At 37.0% G+C, this 22,089-nt stretch overlaps 1 protein-coding gene across 1 annotated transcript in view; it reads left to right on the forward strand.

Annotated features, from left to right (window-relative positions):
* Positions 1 to 22,089, forward strand: part of KPNA5 (karyopherin subunit alpha 5) — a 51,045-nt gene that overhangs the window by 14,554 nt on the left and 14,402 nt on the right. Inside the window, exons 7-9 of the mRNA XM_006050609.4 lie at positions 865 to 953; positions 16,881 to 16,980; positions 21,748 to 21,911. Of these exons, the coding sequence (XP_006050671.1) occupies positions 865 to 953; positions 16,881 to 16,980; positions 21,748 to 21,911 (353 nt within the window). The remainder of the gene's footprint in view (positions 1 to 864; positions 954 to 16,880; positions 16,981 to 21,747; positions 21,912 to 22,089) is intronic.

The following is a 22,089-nucleotide window of genomic DNA, read 5'->3' on the forward strand; positions in this document are numbered from 1 at the left end:
AATATAATTTTCTCAGTTGAAAAATTAACTTATGTCTACTTTTGTACTTATATGAGAAACTTGAAATGAAAATATAATGATCATTTGCATTTGTGTAATTTCTTATTGAATTGAAATTTAATACATGAATAATTTGATCTTTTACTGTCATTTATTTAATCTGGACTATCTCTAAGCTTATTTTTAAGCATCAGTTCAAGACAGTTGTCACATTAGCTTTACCTTATAGTTTACTATGCTTTATCTCTCCTTCCTTTTTTCTTTTACAAGTTAGTTCCTTCCCAGTGAGTGGATTCTTTGGCATAGTATCAAACCTCTAGCATAGGTAATTGTAAAATTCCCTAAATAGATATACAGTTGACCCTTGAACAAAACAGGTTTGAATGTGTTGGTTCACTTACACACAGTTTTTTTTTTTTTTTGCAATAAATACATACTGCAGTACTATACAATCTGAAGTTGGTTGAGTCTGCAAGTGATCTTGGGTAAGGAGGGCCAGCTTTAAAGTTATATATGGATTTTCGACTGTGCAGGGGTTGATGCCCCTCACTGCAAAATTGTTCAAAGGTCAACTATATTTTGTCTCTCCATGTAGATTCAAAGTAGACAAACTATCTCCTGCTTAAAGAGAATAAACATTTCACTATCATGTAAGAAAAAATTTTTAAATGCCCTGTGTTTTAATTTGACTAAAAATATTATTAAAGATACTTTTGAAGTTTTCCTTTCTTGTCTACTAGTATGTTTTTTTTTAACATCTTGAAAACTTACCAGTTTTTTCCTTTTACAATAAAATTTCATTCTTAAGAGAGAATCTTATTTAAGATACTGTCGTAAAAGAATATTTTGTATTGTTTTTTGAAGGCTGTTTGGGCACTTGGTAATATTGCTGGTGACAATGCAGAATGCAGAGATTTTGTTTTGAATTGTGACATACTTCCACCTCTTTTAGAGTAAGTACTTTAAGTTTATCACAATTAAATACTATTAACTTTTGGAAAAGCAAACACTATATTTCTACGTACACATTTACTTCTTCAGTGATACTTTTAAATTTTGCTTATGTTTGGCCAAGCCTGAAATAGCTTGAAATTACATAAAACTAACAAAATTTCTGGTTGTATAATGTTCCCTTAAGCCACACTTCACAGTATTCATTGCTTACTTGATGCCTACTGTGCTAAAACAATTATTCTAGAGAACAAGGATAAGTAGTAGTTTTTAATACACTAAAAATTTAAAAGTTACTAAAGCAGATGATATTGAGTTGATAAACAGATGATGTGTTGAACTTGTCAGATTTTCATATTTGATTTTGAAATGTTCAGAGAACGGAGAGATTTTTTCAGAATTAGAATTTTACTTAAAATGACTTAGCTAGTGGTTTCTTTTTCTAATACTTCACACTTTTTTTAAGAAAAGAAGCTCCCTTGTAATATAGGGTTCTTTACAAAGATGACATAAAATTATTTGAAAGATAGGTTTATTTATCCAAGTTGGTTATCATTTACTGAGAGAATTTTTATTTAGGCTGAATACCATTGGCAAATAGTGAAAAAGGAAAAAGTAATTGAGATATTTTCAAAGGGAAAATTTTACTCTTACCATTTCTGTGCCATTTGCCATCCTTTCCAAGCTTAGAAATTAGAATATGTTTTTAGATACAATTTTGTTTTGTTTTTAGATACAAACAGAAAGAATATGTTTTTAGATACAGTTTTGCAAAATATATTTTATTGTTTTAGAATGTGTAACTTTCCATGGACAAAATGGATTTCTCAGCATCATTTCACTCAACTCACACTGAGTACTTAACTATGTTCAGGCCACTGAACCACTTGTGATTTCATTTACTTTGGGCTTATTCAAAATAATATCTGAGCAGTTAGTCCCATTATAAAGGAAAATTCTGATTTAGGGTTCAATATCAGAATTATTTTGACGTTCATACTACTAAAAGTATCTCTTAAATTTTCAACTTAGGGTTTTTCTGGCCTGATTTTATGGTTTGTAGATTAACTGTGAGCACTTTGTTTCTCTTTTTACTTTGTCTCTAGGCCATATTCTTTGCTCTCTGTCTTTGGGTCATTTATTATTTGTTAATATTTAAAGTTGGTAATGGTTTATGAAATAATAAGTAAGCATTTCTTAGTTCTAATTACTCTAAATGTTCTGCTGTTAAGTCACTTCAGTCATGTCTGACTCTGTGCGACCCCATAGACGGCAGCCCACCAGGCTCCCCCGTCCCTGGGATTCTCCAGGCAAGAATACTGGAGTGGGTTGCCATTTCCTTCTCTAGTGCATGAAAGTGAAAAGTGAAAGTGAGGTCGCTCAGTTGTGCCCAACTCTTAGCAATATTTTAATTATGACTAAAGAAACCAAACTAAAAAACAAAGGTCTAATGAAAAACAAACAGTACCCAGCTATCTAATCATGGTTATAAACATAATAAATTTCAGAAAAAGAGTAGGTTTATAAGTTTTCAAAGTTTCATTAAAAAATTAAGAAAGGTGATAAGAAGGAAGGTATGTCAAGATGTTCTCACCATGGTTGGTCAAAAGGAAAAATGGTATTACCTTTAAGAAGATTATGGATAATCTGTAGTTCACATTGAAGTTAAATTAACATTTAGCTAATGTGTTAAGTGTGTATAAAATTTTTATTAATATAATACAGTTTTATCGGTTCTGCCTTTTGATTCTCAGTAAATGTAAAGCTTTTACTATTATGGACTTTATATTATTGATATGGTGATTTAGTCACCAAGTCGTGTCTGACTCTTGTGACCCTGTGGGTTGTAGCCTGCCAGGCTCCTCTGTCCATGGGATTCTCCAGGCAAGAATACTGGAGTGGGTTGCCATTTCCTTCTCCAGTGGATCTTCCCAACCCAAGAATCGAACCTGGGTCTCTTGCCTTTCAGGCAGATTCTTTACTGACTGAGCTACGAGAGAATATCCCAATATACTGTTACAGCTTTGTTGTTTTAATTTAATGCAACTTTAATTTATAATATAGCAAATTTGGATAAGAAAAGATTTGTAATTTCTCATAATACTCCCATTAATACAAGGAGGATAATATACCTCACAGCTTAGCCAAGTACAGTCTTCATACCAAATTTGGCCTGTCCCCTGTTTTTGAAAATTAAATTTTACTGGATCACATCAATTTGCTTACTTAATGTCTGTGGTTGCTTTCATGCTGTATCATCAGAGTTCAGTAGCTGCAACACAGGAAGGCCTGTGAAGCCAAAAGTATTTACTGAAAAGTTTGTCATTTCCTGATGTAGTAAGTCAGTGTAACTAACTTATTTCTAAATGAGTTATGGTTTTAGGAGGTTTCAAATATTCTTTATAGCAAAACTTTTAGAGCATATTTTTGTGTGACAGAATATACACAATAAAAAATTTACCATTTAAAAGTTTACAGTTTACTGCCACTCAGTATGTTCACAGTGTTTCTCAACCATAACAACTATCTAGTTCTAGAACTTTCTATCATCCCAAACAGAAACCCCAATACCCTTTTTTCCAAGTACTTGGATACCTCTAATCTGTTTTCTGTCTCTTGTGTATTTGCCTATTCTGGATATTTTACATAAATGAAGTCATATACTGTGTAACCTTTTGTGTCTGCTTCTTTCACTTAGTATATGGTTTTCAGGGTTCATTCATATCTTAGAATGTATCAATACTTCATTCTTCTTATAATTAAATAATATTCCATTATATGGATATACCACATTTTGTGGTACATTCATCACTTGATGGTCATTTGGGTTATTTCCACCTTTTGGCTACTGTATATATGCAGTACTCCTGTGAACATTTGTGTGCAGGTTTTTGTTTGAACACCAGTGTTTTCAATTCTTTTTAGGTATATACCTACCAGTGGAATTTCTGGGTAATTTGCTAATGCTGTCTTTACCTTTTACCACCAGACTTTTTCCATAGTAGCTGTACCATTCTGTTTCTACCAGCAATGTGTGAGAGCTCCAGTTTCTTACCAACAGTTGTCTGTTATTCTTTTTTTTTTAAATTGATTTATTTATTTTAATGGAAGCTAATTACTTTACAGTATTGTGGTGATTTTTGCCATACATTGACATAAATCAGCCATGGGTGTACGTGTGTCCCCCCCTGACCCAAACCCCTCTCCCACCTCCCTCCCCATCCCATCCCTCTGGGTTGTCCCAGTGCACCAGCTTTGATTGCCCTGTTTCAGGCATTGAACTTGGACTGGTCATCTATTTCACATATGGTAATATACATGTTTCAATGCTTTTCTCTCAAATCATCCCACCTTCACCTTCTCCCACAGAGTCCAAAAGTCTGTTCTTTATATCTGTGTCTCTTTTGCTGTCTCATATATAGGGTCATTGTTACCATCTTTCTAAATTCCACATATATGCATTAATATACTGTATTGGTGTTTTTCTTTCTGACTTACTTCACGGTGTATAATAGGCTCCAGTTTCATCCACCTCATTAGAACTGACTCTAAAGTGTTCTTTTTAATAGCTGAGTAATATTCCATTGTGTATATGCACCACAACTTTCTTATCCATTCATCTGCCGATGGATATCTAGGTTGCTCCCATGTTGTGGCTATTATAAATAGTGCTGCAGTGAACACTGGGGTACACGTGTCTCTTTCAGTTCTGGTTTCCTTGGTGTGTATGCCAAGCAGTGGGATTGCTGGGTCGTGTGGCAATTCTGTTTCCTATTTTTTAAGGAATCTCCACACTGTTCTCCATAGTAGTTGTACTAGTTTGCATTCTCACCAACAGTGTTAGAGGGTTCCCTTTTCTACACATCCTCTCCAGCATTTACTGTTTTTAGACTTTTTGATAGCAGCCATTCTGACCTGCATCAGATAGGACCTCATTGTGGTTTTGATTTGCATTTCTCTGATAATGAGTGATGTTGAGCATCTTTTCATGTGTTTGTTAGCCATCTGTATGTCTTCTTTGGAGAAATGTCTGTTTAGTTTTTTGGCCCGTTTTTTGATTGGATCATTTATTTTTCTGGTATTGAACTGCATGAGCTGCTTGTATATTTTTGTGATTAATTCTTTGTCATTTGCTTCATTTGCTATTATTTTCTTCCATTCTGAAAGCTGGCTTTTCACTTTGCTTATAGTTTCCTTTGTTGTGCAAAAGTTTTTAAGTTTAATTTGGTCCCATTTGTTTTATTTTTTCTTTTATTTCCATTACTCTGGGAGGTGGGTCATAGAGGATCCTGCTGTGATTTATGTAGAGAGTGTTTTGCCTATGTTTTACTCTAGGAGTTTTATAGTTTCTGATCTTACATTTAGATCTTTAATTCATTTTGAGTTTATTTTTGTGTACAGTGTTAGAAAGTGTTCTAGTTTCATTCTTTTACAAGCGGATGACCAGTCTTCCCAGCACCACTTGTTAAAGAGATTGTCTTTCTCCATTGTATATTTTTGCTTCCTTTGTCAAAGATAAGGTTTCCATGCTGCTGCTGCTGCTAAGTCGCTTCAGTTGTGTCTGACTCTGTGTGACCCCATAGATGGAAGCCCACCAGGCTCCCCGTCCCTGGGATTCTCCAGGCACGAACACTGGAGTGCGTTGCCATTTCCTTCTCCAGTGCATGAAAGTGAAAAGTGAAAGGGAAGTCACTCAGTCATGTCCGACTCTTAGCGACCCCATGGACTGCAGCCTACCAGGCTCCTCCATCCATGGGATTTTCCAGGCAAGAGTACTGGAGTGGGTTGCCATTGCCTTCTCCGAAGGTGTCTATAGGTTTGTGGATTTATTGGGCTTTCTGTCTTGTTCCATTGATCTATATTTCTGTCTTTGTGCCAGTGCCAAACTGTCTTGATGACTGTAGCTTTGTAGTATAGTCTGAAGTCAGGCAGGTTGATTCCTCCAGTTCCATTCTTCTTTCTCAAGATTGCTTTGGCTATTCGAGGTTTTCCTAAGTATTTTATTCTTTTTGTTGGCAGTGGTGAATGGGATTGTTTCCTTAATTTCTCTTTGTTTTCTCAGTGTATAGGAATGCAAGGGATTTCTGTGTATTAATTTTATATCCTGCAACTTTATTATATTCATTGATTAGCTCTAGTAATTTTCTTGTTGTGTCTTTAGGGTTTTCTATGTAGAGGATCATGTCATATGCAAACAGTAAGTTTTACTTCTTTTCCCATCTAGATTCCTTTTTTTTTTTCTTTTTTTTCTCTGATTGCTGTGGCTAAAACTTCCAAAGCTATATTGAATAGTAGTGGTGAGAGTGGGTACCCTTGTCTAATTCCTTACTTTAGGGGCAATGCTTTCAATTATTTGCCATTGAGGATAATGTTTGCTGTGGGTTTATCCTATATGGCTTTTATTATGTTGAGGTATGTTCCTTCTATGCCTGCTTTCTGGAGAGTTTTTATCATAAATGGGTTTTTTAATTTTGTCAAAGGCTTTCTCTGCATCTATTGAGATAATCATATGGCTTTTCTTTCAATTTGTTAATGTGGAATATCACATTGATTTACAAATATTGAAGAATCCTTGCATCCCTAGGATAAAGCCCACTTGGTCATGATTTGTGATCTTTTTAATATGTTGTTGGATTCTGCTTGCTAGAATTTTCTTGAGGAGTTTTGCATCTATGTTCATCAGTGATATTGGCCTGTAGATTTCTTTTTTGTGTGGCATCTTTGTCTGGTTTTGGTATTAGGGTGATGGTGGCCTCATAGAATGAGTTTGGGAGTTTACCTTTGCAGTTTTCTGCAAGAATTTGAGTAGCATAGGTGTTAGTGCTTCTCTAAATTTTTGGTTGAATTCACCTGTGAAGCCATCTGGTCCTGGACTTTTGTTTGTTGGCAGATATTTGATTACAGTTTCGATTTCCATGCTTGTGATGGGTCTGTTAAGATTTTCTGTTTCTCCCTGGTTCAGTTTTGGAAGGTTATATTTTTCTAAGAATTCATCCATTTCTTCCAAGTTGTCCATTTTATTGGCATACAGTTGCTGATAGTAGTCTCTTATGATCCTTTGTATTTCTGTGTTGTCTGTTGTGATTTCTCCATTTTCATTTCTAATTTTATTGATTGGATTCTTCTCCCTTTTTTTCTTGATGAGTCTGGCTAATGGTTTGTCTATTTTATTTATCTACTCAAAGAACCACCTTTTAGTTTTGTTGATTTTTGCTGTATCTCCTTTGTTTCTTTTTCATATATTTCTGCTCTGATTTTTGTGATTTCTTTCCTAACTTTGGGGTCCTTTGTTTCTTCTTTTTCTAGTTACTTTAGGTAAAAAGTTAGGTTGTTATTTGATTTTTCTGTTGTTTCCTGAGGTAAACTTGTATTGCTATGAACCTTCCCCTTAGCACTGCTTTCACTGAATCCCAGAGGTTTGGGGTTGTCGTGTTTTCATTTTCATTCATTTCTATGCATATTTTGATTTCCTTTTTTATTTCTTCTGTGATCTGTTGTTTATTCAGAAGCGTATTGTTTAGCCTCCATATGTTTGTATTTTTAATAGTTTTTTTTTTCCCTGTAGTTGACATCTAATCTTACTGCATTGTGATCAGAAAAGATGCTTGAAATGATTTCAGTTTTTTTGAATTTACCAAGGATAGGTTTATGGCCCAGGATGTGATCTATCCTGGACAATGTTCTGTGTGCACTTGAGAAAAAGGTGAAATTCATTGTTTTATGGTGAAATGTCCTATAGATATCAATTAGGTCTAACTGGTCCATTGTATCATTTAAAACTTGTGCTTCCTTGCTAATTTTCTGTTTGGTTGATCTATCCATAGGTGTGAGTGGGGTATTAAAGTCTTCCACTATTATTGTATTACTGTTAATTTTCCCTTTCATACTTGTTAGCATTTGCCTTACATGTTGAGGTGCTCGTATGTTGGGTTCATATATATTTGATTGTTATATCTTCTTCTTGGATTGATCCTTTGATCATTATGTAGTGTCCTTCTTTGTCTCTTTTCATGGTCTTTATTTCAAAGTCTATTTTATCTGATATGAGTATTACTACTCCTGCTTTCTTTTGGTCTCCATTTGCATGGAATATCTTTTTCCAGCCCTTCACTTTCAGTCTGTATGTGACCCTTGGTTTGAGGTGGGGGTTTCTTGTAGACAGCATTTATAGTGGTCTTGTTTTTGTATCCATTTAGCCAGTCTTTGTCTTTTGGTTGGAGCATTCAACCCATTTACATTTAAGGTAATTATTGATAAGTTTGATCCTGTTGCCATTTTGTTGTTTTGGGTTTGATTTTATAAACCTTTTCTGGGTTTCCTGTCTAGAGAACATCCTTTAGCATTTGTTGAAGAATTGGTTTGGTGGTGCTGAATTCTCTCAGATTTTGCTTGCCTGTAAAGCTTTTGATTTCTCCTTCATATCTGAATGAGATCCTTGCTGGGTACAGTAATCTGGCTTTTTCTCTTTCATCACTGGTTCATCACTTTCATCACTTTCAGTATGTCCTGCCAATGCCCTTCTGCCCTGAAGAGTTTCTGTTGAAGGATCAGCTGTTAGCCTTATGTGGATCCCCTTGTGGGTTACTAGTTGCTTTTCCCTTGCTGCTTTTAATAGTTATTGTTGGTGTTTGATCTTCATTAGTTTAATTAGTATGTATCTTGGCATGTTTCGCCTTGGGTTTATCCTGTTTGGGACTCTCTGGCTTTCTTGGACTTGGGTGCCTATTTCCTTCCCTATTTTAGGGAAGTTTTCAACTATTATCGCCTGAAGTATTTTTTCATGCCCTTTCTTTTTGTCTTTGTTTTCTGGGATACCTGTGATTTGAATGCTGGTGCGTTTAACATTGTCCCAGAGGTCTCTGAGGTTGTCCTAATTTCTTTTAATTCTTTTTCCTTTTTTCCTCTCTGCTTCATTTTTCCACAATTCTATGTTTTACCTCACTTATTCTCTCTTCTGCCTCAGTTATTCTACTGTTGGTTCCCTCCAGAGTGCTTTTGGTTTCAGTATTACATTATTCATTATTGATTGACTCTTCTTAATTTCTTCTAGGTCCTTGTTAAACATTTCTTGCATCTTCTCAATCCTTGTCCGTAGTCTGTTTATCTGTAACTCCATTTTGTTTTCAAGATTTTGGATCATCTTTAATATCATTTATTCTGAATTCTTTTTCAGGTAGACTCCTTGTTTCCTCCTCTTTTGTTTGTTTGGTGGGTATTTATCTTGTTCCTTTACCTGCTGAATATTTCTCTGCCTTTTCATTTTGTTTAGATTGCTGTGTTTGGGGTGCCCATTCTGTAGGCTAGAAGTTCATGGTTCCTCTTTATTGTGAAGTCTGCTTCCTGTGGGTGGGGTTGGGCTAGTGGCTTGTCAAGGTTTCCATGTTGGGGGAGCTTATATCTGTGTTCTGGTGGGTGGAGCTGAATCTTTTCTCCCTGGAGTGCAATGAAGTGTCCAGTAGTGAGTTTTAGGGTATCTATGGGTTTGGCATGGCTTTGGGCAGCCTGTTTTTTAATGCTCAGGGCTTTGTTCCTGCTTTGCTGGAGAATTATCACTGTATGTCTTGCCCTGGAACTTGTTGACCCTTGGGTGGAACTTGGTTTCAGTGTAGGTATGGAGACTTTTGGGTGAGCTGTTGTCTATAAATGTTCCCTGAAATCAGGAGTTCTCTGATGTTCTTAAGTTTTAGAGTTAAGCCTCCTGCCTCTGGCTTTCAGTCCTTCTCTTACAGTAGCCTCAAGATTCTCCATCCATAAAGCACAGATGATAAAACATTTAGGTTAATGGTGAAACAATTCTCCACAGCAAGGAACACCCAAAGAGATTCAGAGTTACATAGAGAAGAGAAGAAGTAGGAGGGAGATAGAGGTGACTAGGAAAATTAGAGGGGGAGTCAAAAAGGGAGTGAGCAATCTAGCTAGTAATCAATTCCCTAAGTGCTCTCCACAATCCAGAACACCCAGAGAGATTCACAGAGTTACATAGAGAAGAGAAGAGGGAGGGAGATAGAGGTGACCAGGAGGAGAAGATGGGGAGTCAAAATGGGAGAAACCAATCTAGCCAGTAATCAGTTCCCCAAGTGTTCTCCACAGCCCAGAACACCCAGAGAGATTCACAAAGTAAAGAAGAGGAGAGGGAGTAAGGAGATTGAGGTGACCCAGGAGAGAAAAGGGAGAGTCAAAACGGGAGAGAGCAGTCAAGCCAGTAATTACATCCCTAAGTGAAAATGGATACTGAAGATTAAATTCTTAAATGTACAAAATTGATTAACAAATACCAAAATGCAAAGATTAAAAATCTAGAATAGAGGTTAGACTCTCAAAAATGTAATATAAAAATTACAAAACAAAATCAATCACAGAAATTTTAAAAGAAATATATATATGTGAAATTTGCTTTAAAAATAAGGTCTTTTTTTTGCAAGGTAATGGTAGGTTATAAAAATGAAAATTAAAGGTGTAATAAAGAACTTGAAAAAAATTAAAAAGTGATAATAGTAAAAATATATCTAGGAATTTCTCTGGAGCTGTTGTGGGCAGTGTGGGTCAGTTCAGTTTCAGATAGTTCCTCGTTCCAGCTTTTACTCAAGGTCAACTTATTCTCAAGGTCTATAGGCCCCCTCCAATGCACAGTTAATGTTAACTACAGGGTTTCTGGAGGAAATCAGCCCTGAGATTTCTTTGGAAGGAATGATGCTAAAGCCGGAACTCCAGTACTATGGCCACCTCATGCAAAGAGTTGACTCATTGGAAAAGACTCTGATGCTGGGAGGGATTGGGGGCAGGAGGAGAAGGGGATGACAGAGGATGAGATGGCTGGGTGGCATCACTGACTCGATGGACGTGAGTCTGAGTGAACTCCGGGAGTTGGTGATGGACAGGGAGGCCTGGCGTGCTGCGATTCATGGGGTCGCAAAGAGTTGGACACGACTGAGCGACTGAACTGAACTGAACAGGGTTTTAATCTGTTGCACCTGTCACTTACAGAGCGGTTCCCTCTTTGTTTATTTTGGCTTCCTTTGTTTGCAAGTCTCTTTAGTGTCTAATTTTTGCCCTAACACTAGGGGGCGAAGGTGGTCACTTATTTAGGCTTACTTGTTCAGTTGTAGGGAGGAAGGGACACTGCAAACAGATATCTGGTGTTGGGGGAGTGGTCTCAGCGTATGGACCACACTGAGCTTGCCACAACCCAAAGCAGCATGTGCTTCATGGGTCTACACTGCTCAGGCTCCAGGGCAGTCTGCAAGGTCACTGTCCCAAGTGGACCCTGCATTTCATGCACTTCCCAGGTCTAAACCATGTAGGTTCTTTGGTACTCCACAAGGGCACAGACCCAGTTGGGCATGCGTTTTGTGCCCTTCCCAGGTCCGAGCAGCTCAGGTGACCAGGTGCTTGGCGAGCACACTGTCCCAAATTGGCCGTGCGTGTGTCTGAATCACCTCCCTGGTCCCAGGTGCTTGGTGTTTTGGGTGCGCTGCAATGGCACCATTTCAGGTGTCATGTGTCTCCTCTGGGGAGTTGATCTCAGGCTGCAACCCTCCTGGCGGATGTCAACCACCCAGGATCCCAGGAAGACATGGTTAGCAACTGGGTGCCTGCTCAGTTTGGTGGAAGATGCTGAAATGTTGGTCTCTGGGGCCGCCCCTTGCCGTCTGGCTGCCTCTCCACCTCCAGGCTGGGTAGGGGTGGGGAGGGTCCTGTTTGCAGCTGTCTAGGAGGTAGGCCTTAGAGCCCCTCTTGGGAAAGTTCCTTTTTTTTTGTCTCTCTGGAGATCCCACAGTTTTGGTTGCTATCTCATGTTAGATCCTTCAGATTGTCCTCAGGGCATTCAGGCCCGGTCTGATGATATAGCCCAGCCTCAGCAAGCCCCTGGGCTACTTCTCCACTGGCAGTGGTGGTTAGGCGCATAATTTGTGGTTTTTTGGTTTTTGTTTTTTTTCCTCCCGGTTATGTTGCCCTCTGAGATTCCAAAACTCCCCACAGACCTGCCTCTGAGAGGGTTTCCTACTGTGGCAACTTCTCCTTCACAACTCCCCCCCCAGGACGGATATCCATCCCTAAATCTTCTCTCTTTTTTTCTTTTATGCTTTATCCTACCTCCTTTCAAAGAGAATGGATTGCCTTTCTGGGTGCCTAGTGTCCTCTGCCAGCATTCAGAAGTTGTTTTGTGGAAGTTGCACAACATTCAAAGGATCTTTTGATGAATTTATGGGGGAGAAAGTGGTCTCCCCATCCTATTCCTCTGCCATCTTCTGTTGTCCGTTATTCTGATTGAAGCCATCCTAGTGGGTATGAGGTGGTATTTAATTTTGCTTTGATTTACATTTCCTAATGACATTGCATATCTTTTCATACATTTGTTCGCTATTTGTGTATCTTCTTTGGAGAAATATCTAAGTCCTTTGCATATTTTTAAATTCAGTTGTCATTTTGTTGTTGAGTTGTAAGAATTCTTCATGTGTTCTGGATAGATTCTTATCAGATAGATGATTTTAGAAGATCTTTTGCATTCTGTGGGTTTTCTTTTCACTCTCTTGATAATTTCTTTGATTCACATAATTTCTGAATTTGAAGTCCAGTAGTATCTATTTTTTCTTTTGTTATGTTTTCAGTGTCATATGTAAAAAACTATTGCCAAATTTAAGGTCATGAAACACTATGTTTTCTTCTAAGAGTTTTACCTCTTATATTTGCATTTTTGGTCCATCTTGAGCTAATTTTTTGTGTGACTCTAATTGAGATACATGTGGACATCCACTTGTTCCGGAATGGTTGCTTGGAGGCTATTCTCTCCTTGTTGAATGATCTTGATACCTTTGGTGAAAAGGAGTTGACCATCCATGTGTGAGTTGAATCTGCAGGCAGATTCTTTACCCAGTGAGCCACCATAATGTTGCATAAAAGTGGCGACATTATGTTTTTTATCACTCATTCACCATTGAGAATAATGTTAGCTGTGGGTTTTTCATAAATATCCTTTATCTTATTGTGATGGTTTCCTTGTCCTAGGTTGTTGAGTGATTTTATCATGAAGAGGTGTTGGGATCTGTTAAATGCTTTTTCTGCATCAGTCGACATGAACACATTTTGTTTTGTTTTGTTTTGTTTTCCTTTATGCTATTAATGTGGTGAATATATTGTTTGGTCTTTGTTCATTGAACCATCTTTGCATTCCTGGGATAAATCTCAGTAGTTCATAGTGTATAATTCTTCTAATATGTTCCTGGATTCAGTTTCCTAGAATTGTGTTGAAGATTTTTTTGTATCTGTTAGTAATACACACACACACACACACACACTCTTGTCATGTCTTTGGCTTTGGTATCAGGGTAATGCTGGCATCATAAAATAAGGTAGGAATGTTCTCTTTTATTTCCTAGAAGAGTTTGAGAAGGATTTAATTCTTCTATAATGTTTAGTAGACTTTACCAGTGAAATTGTTTCTTGTTTGACTTTTCTTTATTAGGAGGGTTTTGATTACTCATTCAGTATCTTTAATTGTTATATATCTATTTAGATTTTCTGTTTCTTCTTGAATCAGTTTGGTAGTTTATGTGTTTCTGAGAAATTGTTCATTTTCTTTGCATTATCCAATTTGTTGGCTTATAGTTCATAGTATTCTCTTATAATTACTTGTGTTTCTGAAAGATAAGTAGTAATATCCCTAACTCTCATTCCTGATTTAAGTCTTTTATTCTTTGTCAGTCTGGGTAAATGTTTATTCTGTTGATTTTTCTTTCAAAGAATCAACTCTTGATGGAGTTCATTTTCTCTAGTGTTTTTCTCTTCTCTGTTTTATTTATCTCTGCTCTTTATTATTGCCTTCTTTCTTCTAGCTTGAGGTTTAATTTGATGCAGATTTTTTAGTTTCTTAATTAAGATGAAGCTTTATGTTCTTTATTTGATATCTTGTTTAATGTAAGTGTTTTCAGTTATAATTTTCTCTGTGAGCTTTCGGTGAATTCTGTAAGTTTTAGTATGTTGGGTTTTCATTTTCATTTATTCTGAAATATTTCCTCATTTCCTGGTGACTTTTTTGACTTATTGGTTGTCTAAAATTATGTTACTTAATTTCCACATATTTGTGAATTTTCCAGTTTTTCTTCTTTTAGTGATTTTTAGCTTCATTCCGTTGTACTCTGTATGATTTCAATCTTTAAAAATATATCAGATTTACCTTGTGGTCTAATATATGGTATATCCTGGAGAATATCCCATGTGCACTTGAAAAGAATGTATGTTCTGCTGTTAATGAGAAGAGTGTTGTATGTGCTGTGCTTGGTCATGTCCACCTCATTGTGTCCCCATAGACTGTTAGGTGTCTAACTATTAGTTGATTTATAGTGTTGATCAAGTCCACTATTTTTCTTACTGATCTTCTGTTTAAGTGTTCTAGCTATTACTGAAAACTATATTAAGGCCTTTGTGATAGTACAGCTGTCTATTTCTCCCTTCAATTCTGTCAGTTTTTGCTCTGTACAATTTGCTTTGTTGCTAAATGTTAAAACGTCATGATGGATTGTCATTCTTATCAGCATGTAATGTTATTCTTTATCTCTTAAGCAATTTTCCTCTTAAGTCTATTTTTCTAATATTAATATAGCTACCCTGGCTCTCTTTGGGTTATTATTTGCAGGGAATATTTTTTCCATCCTTTCACTTTCAACCTGTTTGTATCTTTTAATCTAAAATGAGTGTCTTGTAGAATGCATTACAGATGGCTCATGAATTATTGTTTTTTTTATTTGTTTTTTAATGCATGCTGCTAGTCACTGCCTTTTAATTCTAATTCAAGAGTTCAGTCTGTTTACATTCAGTGTAACTACTCATGGGAAAGTACTTCTGCCTTTTTGTTGTTTTCTATGTGTCTTATGCCTTAAACCTTTTTTGTTTCTCACTTCCTTCCTTCTTGCCTTCTTTTGCATTTATTGACTTTTTAAAAATAATATACTGTATTTATTCCCTTCTCATTTCTTTTTTAGTATATTTTTTGGTTGTATTTTTTAAATCTAAGGAGTACAATGAACATCTTAAATTTAAAATAACTTTGAATTTATACGACTTTAGTCTCAGTATGCGGAGAAGGCAATGGCACCCCACTCCAGTACTCTTGCTTGGAAAATCCCATGGATGGAGGAGCCTGTTAGGCTGCAATCCATGGGGTTGCTTAGAGTCGGACACGACTGAGCGACTTCACTTTCACTTTTCACTTTCATGCATTGGAGAAGGAAATGGCAACCCACTCCAGTGTTCTTGCCTGGAGAATCCCAGGGACGCGGGAGCCTGGTGAGCTGCCATCTATGGGGTCGCACAGAGTGGGACACGACTGAAGTGACTTAGCATAGCATAGTCTCAGTATGATACAAAAGCTCTGCTCCCTTATATCTCTTACAATAAGTTACTGTTATTACAGATTACATTGTTTTACATTGTGTGCCTGTTAACATAGATTTGTAACTACTGCTGTAAATGTATATTTTTTAAATCATAGAAGAAATTATAAACCAAAAATGAAATAATATTGTCTTTTATAATTACCTGTATAGTTATTTTTAATGTTGTTATTTCTTCACACAGCCCTGAGTTATTCAGATCAGATCAGATCAGTCGCTCAGTCGTGTCTGACTCTTTGCGACCCCATGAATCTCAGCACGCCAGGCCTCCCTGTCCATCACCAACTATCTTATTTCAGGACATTTTAGTTATTTTAGTTATTTTTATAAAGTGAATATACTAATGATGGAATTTTCTCAGCTTTTGTTGTTCCTTCATTTTTGAAGGGTAATATTGCTGGATATAGAATTCTTGTTTGATAGTTTTCTTTCAGCAGTTTAAGTATATTATTGCCTCTGTTCTCCATGATTTTTGATGACAAATCAGCTATTGATCATAATGAGAGAACTCCCAGTTAGGCAAAACAAAGGCAAGCCCCCTTCATCAATCTTTCAGGGAGTACCCAGATAGGTTAAAACAGAGAAATACAATAATTACTTGGAAACAAGTCTCCATAGACCCTTTTGGAAACAGAACTCACAGTGGGAACTCCAGCTTTTGTCTTCAAGGCTGCTTCCAGGCTAGGGAGGGGATTGGACAAAAAGGTAAGTTATATTGCCAGAAAGCTCTCTTTCCACATTTCAGCCCCTTCCTGATTAAAAGTTTACTTCCTTACTATGAACATTTACTATCTTGGACAGTTCTAATTAAGCTAATACTAACAGAGTTTGCAAAAATTGGTGTTTTGGGGAAGGATAGGCCTCCAGGGTTATCTTCTGTACCATTTTTGCTGAAGTCACTCTAGAATAAGAATTTTTCCTGAATCTAGGTTCTCTGTACTTCTTGCAGTTTGCTAGCAGGCTGCAGATGGAAATACTAAGACAGACAGTCTGTTAAAAATAAAACAAAAACTATTTTTTCTTAATATCTGATCTTCATTCAATTTGACTCTGTATTCCTTACTTAATGAATTTGTATTGTGTATTATTTTCATGGTAAAAAACAAGTAATCTAATAATGTACTCTTAATTTTTTTTGGTTTTGCTTTTGTTTTTAATATAAATTTATTTATTTTAATTGGAGGCTAAATTACTTTACAACATTATATTGGTTTTGCCATACATTGACATGAATCCACCACTTGTGTACATGTGTTCCCCATCCTGAACCCCCCCCTCCCACCTCCCTCCCCATCCCATCCCTCTGGATTCTTTTTAAAATATGTAGAAATAACTCAATTTCCCATGGCACTCTTTATTTTGAATGTTTTTCTTTTTTTCTGGAAATATAATGAATCTTTAAAACTCACTTTTCCTTTTACCACATCAGTTTGATTCCTTATAAGATATATTAAGAATTTTTGTGTTATGATAGTAGAAGCTAGCTGAAAAGGAAAAATGAATATAAAGTGACAGTTCCTTTTTTCTTTTTCTTGGCAGGTTACTAACAAATTCAAACAGACTTACAACAACCAGAAATGCTGTATGGGCCCTCTCAAATTTATGTAGAGGCAAAAATCCTCCTCCAAACTTTAGTAAGGTATTTGTAAAGTACACAAATTAAGGAATCTATGTACAAAAATTTTAAAGTCTCCTTATAATAGATTTTTAGAGATTGAAGGGACTGTTCTCTTTTTAGTAATTATTTTTTAATTAACTGGACAGTGTTTGCACATACATAAAATCAAAAGATGCATAATGAAAAGGCTCACTTGTTTTATTTTCCGAAATAAAAAAAGTCTGAGAAATATTTGACTGAATAACAATTAAGAGTCAGTCTTTTAAGTAAAAATGGTATTACTATAGGGAAAATAAAATAGCAAATTGAGCTTGTAACTCAAATGCATATATTTTCTGGAGATAATCATCATAGTTTTTTGATATGCAGAAGTGCTTGATGTGTACTTTCCATTTTATCTCACAATATTCAAAAGACATGTATTCAGAAGTTGAGGTTTAATAAAATTAGTAATATTTACTGCTTCTTTGGGATTATTCTCCCTCCCAACTATTAACTATAAGTATGTGGATGTCAAGACTACAGCAATCTGTGGTACATTTTGGTATCACTGCCTTTATTTGTGTAAATGTGCTGATAATTTTACTACCCACCATTGTTTTTATACTTGTAGTGCAAATGTCAACAAAATAAAAAATGCTGATTGTGTTAGTATAAGCTAACACATAATAACAATGAAAATAGTTTTGGCATTGCTGCTGCTGCTGCTAAATCGCTTCAGTCGTATCCGACTCTGGGACCCCATAGACGGCAGCCCACCAGGCTCCCCATCCCTGGGATTCTCCAGGCAAGAACACTGGAGTAGGTTGCCATTTCCTTCTCCAGTGCATGAAAGTGAAAAGTGAAAGTGAAGTCGCTCAGTCGTGTCCGACTCCTAGCGACCCCATGGACTGCAGCCTACCAGGCCCCTCTGTCCATGGGATTTTCCAGGCAAGAGTACTGGAGTGGGTTGCCATTGCCTTCTCCGAGTTTTGGCATTATAGACCCCCTAAATACAGTGGAGGAGAAGGCAATGGCAACCCACTCCAGTACTCTTGCCTGGAAAATCCCATGGATGGAGGGGCCTGGTGGGCTGCAGTCCATGGGGTCGCTAGGAGTCAGACATGACTGAGCGACGTCACTTTATTTTTTCACTTTCATGCACTGGAGAAGGAAATGGCAGTCCACTCCAGTGTTCTTGCCTGGAGAATCCCAGGGATGGGGGAGCCTGGTGGGCTGCCGTCTATGGGGTCTCACAGAGTCGGACATGATTGAAGTGACTTAGCAGCAGCAAATACAGTGGAAGTGAGAAATAAATTTAAGAGACTAGATCTGATAGACAGAGTACCTGATGAATTATGGACGGAGATTCGTGACATTATACCGGAGACAGGGATCAAGACCATCCCCATGGAAAAGAAATGCAAAAAAGCAAAATGGCTGTCTGGGGAGGCATTACAAATAGCTGTGAAAAGAAGGGAAGCGAAAAGCAAAGGCAAAAAGGAAAGATATTCCCATTTGAATGCAGAGTTCCAAAAATAGCAAGGAGAGATAAGAAAACCTTCCTCAGTGATCAATGCAAAGAAATAGAGGAAAACAACAGAATGGGAAAGACTAGAGATCTCTTCAAGAAAATTAAAAAATACCAAGGGAACATTTCATGCAAAGATGGGCTTAATAAAGGACAGAAATGGTATGGACCTAACAGAAGCAAAAGATATGAAGAAGAGGTGGCAAGAATACACAGAAGAACTGTACAAAAAAGGTCTTCACAACCCAGATAATCACAATGGTGAGATCACTCACCTAGAGCCAGACATCCTGGAATGTGAAGTCAAGTGGGCCTTAGAAAGCATCACTGCGAACAAAGCTAGTGCAGGTGATGGAATTCCAGTTGAGCTATTTCAAATCCTGGAAGATGATGCTGTGAAAGTGCTGCACTCAATATGCCAACAATTTTGGAAAACTCAGCAGTGGCCACAGGACTAGAAAAGGTCAGTTTTCATTCCAATCCCAAAGAAAGGCAATGCCAAAGAATGCTCAAACTACCGCACAATTGTACTCATCTCACACGCTAGGAAAGTAATGCTCAAAATTCTCCAAGCCAGGCTTCAGCAATACGTGAACTGTGAACTTCCAGATGTTCAAGCTGGTTTTAGAAAAGGCAGAGGAACCAGAGATCAAATTGCCAACATCCACTGGATCATCGAAAAAGCAAGAGAGTTCCAGAAAAACATCTATTTCTGCTTTATTGACTATGCCATAGCCTTTGACTGTGTGGATCACCATAAACTGTGGAAACTTCTGAAAGAGATGGGAATACCAGACCACCTGACCTGCCTCTTGAGAAACCTATATGCAGGTCAGGAAGCAACAGTTAGAACTGGACATGGAACAACAGACTGGTTCCAAATAGGAAAAGGAGTATGTCAAGGCTGTATATTGTCACCCTGCTTATTTAACTTATATGCAGAGTACATCATGAGAAACGCTAGGCTGAAAGAATCACAAGCTGGAATCAAGATTGCCGGGAGAAATATCAATTACCTCAGATATGCAGATGACACCACCCTTATGGCAGAAAGTGAAGAGGAACTAAAAAGTCTCTTGATAAAAGTGAAAGAGGAGAGTGCAAAAGTTGGCTTAAAACTCAACATTCAGAAAACTACGATCATGGCATCTGGTCCCATCACTTCATGGGAAATAAATGGGGAAACAATGTCAGACTTTATTATTTTTAGGCTCCAAAATCACTGCAGATGGTGATAGCAGCCATGAGATTAAAAGATGCTTACTCCTTGGAAGAAAAGTTATGACCAACCTAGATAGCACATTAAAAAGTAGAGACATTACTTTGCCAACAAAGGTCCGTCTAGTCAAGGCTATGGTTTTTCCAGTGGTCATGTATGGATGTGAGAATTGGACTGTGAAGAAAGCTGAGTGCCGAAGAATTGATGCTTTTGAACTGTGGTGTTGGAGAAGACTTTTGAAAGTCCCTTGGACTGCAAGGAGATCCATCCTAAAGGAGACCAGTCCTGGGTATTCATTGGAAGGACTGATGCTGAGGCTGAAACTCCAATACTTTGGCCACCTCATGCGAAGACTGACTCTTTGAAAAAGACCCTGATGCTGGGAGGGATTGGGGGCAGGAGGAGAAGGGGATGATAGAGGATGAGATGGCTGGATGGCATCACCAACTCGATGGACATGAGTTTGAGTGAACTCCAGGAGTTGGTGATGGACAGGGAGGCCTGGCGTGCTGCGATTCATGGGGTCACAAGAGTCAGACACGACTGAGCAACTGATCTGATCTGATACCATCCCTAGCCACTGACCTCCACATTTTACTCTTTTTTGTCAATACCTTTTAATATAATATGTGTCTATTTGTTGATTTTTATATATTTAAAAAAATCTTTATTCCTCTAAAGTATAAAATTCTCAAAGTTAGGAGTCTTTTTCTTTCATTAGACTTTTGTTAAGTAAATTTTTTGTGATTTTCTATGAGAGAAATTCTTTTATAATGCAAAGTTTTTAAAATTTTATTTTTACAATTGTATTTTATATCTTCAGGAATAGTATTTTTTGTTCTTTGATTGCTCATCTTTATATAAATTTTTATTCTTTTATAATTTCAGCAAACTGTCTTATCTGTGTAGGTTTGTAATTTTTGAATTTTTCTTTTTTTCTGATGTCTCCTTCATTTTGTTTATGGTCTGTTTATTTTGATTTCTTCCCTACTAGAGGCTCTCATGGAGAAGGAAATGGCAACCCACTCCAGTGTTCTTGCCTGGAGAATCCCAGGGACGGGGAAGCCTGTCGGGCTGCCGTCTATGGGGTCGCACAGAGTCGGACAGGACTGAAGCGACTTAGCAGCAGCAGTAGCAGAGGCTCTCATACAGCTGGTGATCCTGGACACTCTGGAAATACTCCAGAGGCAGGCACTAAGAAGCTGATTGAAAGATGGGTATATAGGCTCATCGTCTTATGAGCTTCACTATAGACTAATTGGGTAGCAAAACCATGTTTTCTTTGAGGAACTCCAAATTTCAGTATGTTTTCTGAAACCGTTTTGTTTCTCTAGGAACAGATTTTCTACTCTCCTGTTGGAAGGTGGGTAGATTAGGTTGAGTAGGTAATACCATTAGAGATCTAGGACCTGGGAATTGGAAGAGGGCTGCAAGTTTTCAATTCAATCAGTATGTAACTTTTACTTAATCTCTCTAGTTTACAGTCCAGTGTTTCATTTCAGCCTCTTCTATGAACTGTATCCCAAAGTTCAGTTTCTGTAGCTCACCAGTTGTAGTCAGGATTATAAATGTCTACTGGACCCCTCAAAGATGGAATTTGTATTTCTATTTCTTCTTTTTCTAGTTTCTGAGAAGACAGTGGGGCAAAAATATTTTTATTTTGTTTTCTTAAAACTAGAACTCTGTAGGACTTCATTGTTTTTTAAATCATTGTGGGGGTGTGTGTATATGACTCAGACATAGGAGATCCCTAATACATAATTATTTTTACAAACTTTGCCAAATAACTTATTCAGTATAAGATAAATAGGAATCATAATCAGTTTCATGTTTATATGTAGTTTTCATGATCATAGTTTTAAAACAGTGGAATGTCTTAATTTCTCTGATATTTTTCTAGCTTAAATTTTGTGTTTAAAATTATTTTAATTTAAATATTTTATTTTTATTTAAAATATTTATTAAATATTTTTATTTAAATATTTTAGAAATTATTTTCCTAAAGAAACTGTTTTGGATAGAGAAAAATTTAAAAAACTGGTTCTTTCTTCCCTTCCAGGTTTCACCTTGCTTAAATGTCCTGTCACGATTGTTGTTTAGCAGTGACCCAGATGTATTAGCAGATGTGTGTTGGGCCCTTTCTTATCTTTCTGATGGATCCAATGATAAAATTCAAGCAGTCATTGATTCTGGAGTCTGTCGAAGATTGGTGGAACTTTTGATGTAACTATAATTTATGGTTAATAAGTATATGATTGTGTTTTAAGTTTAGCAGTTAGAGTAATGGTCTTCTAAACATCTCGAGTTACAAACTTCAGGAAGGATTGAAAAGCTACCAAATCCACTCTGCAGAATAGCTGAAATACTGAGAATCTGACCCTTAAACTTAGCTTTTATATCC

The sequence above is a fragment of the Bubalus bubalis genome, chromosome 10 (genome assembly GCF_019923935.1).
Source record: "Bubalus bubalis isolate 160015118507 breed Murrah chromosome 10, NDDB_SH_1, whole genome shotgun sequence".
NCBI classification, from domain to species: Eukaryota; Metazoa; Chordata; class Mammalia; order Artiodactyla; family Bovidae; genus Bubalus; species Bubalus bubalis.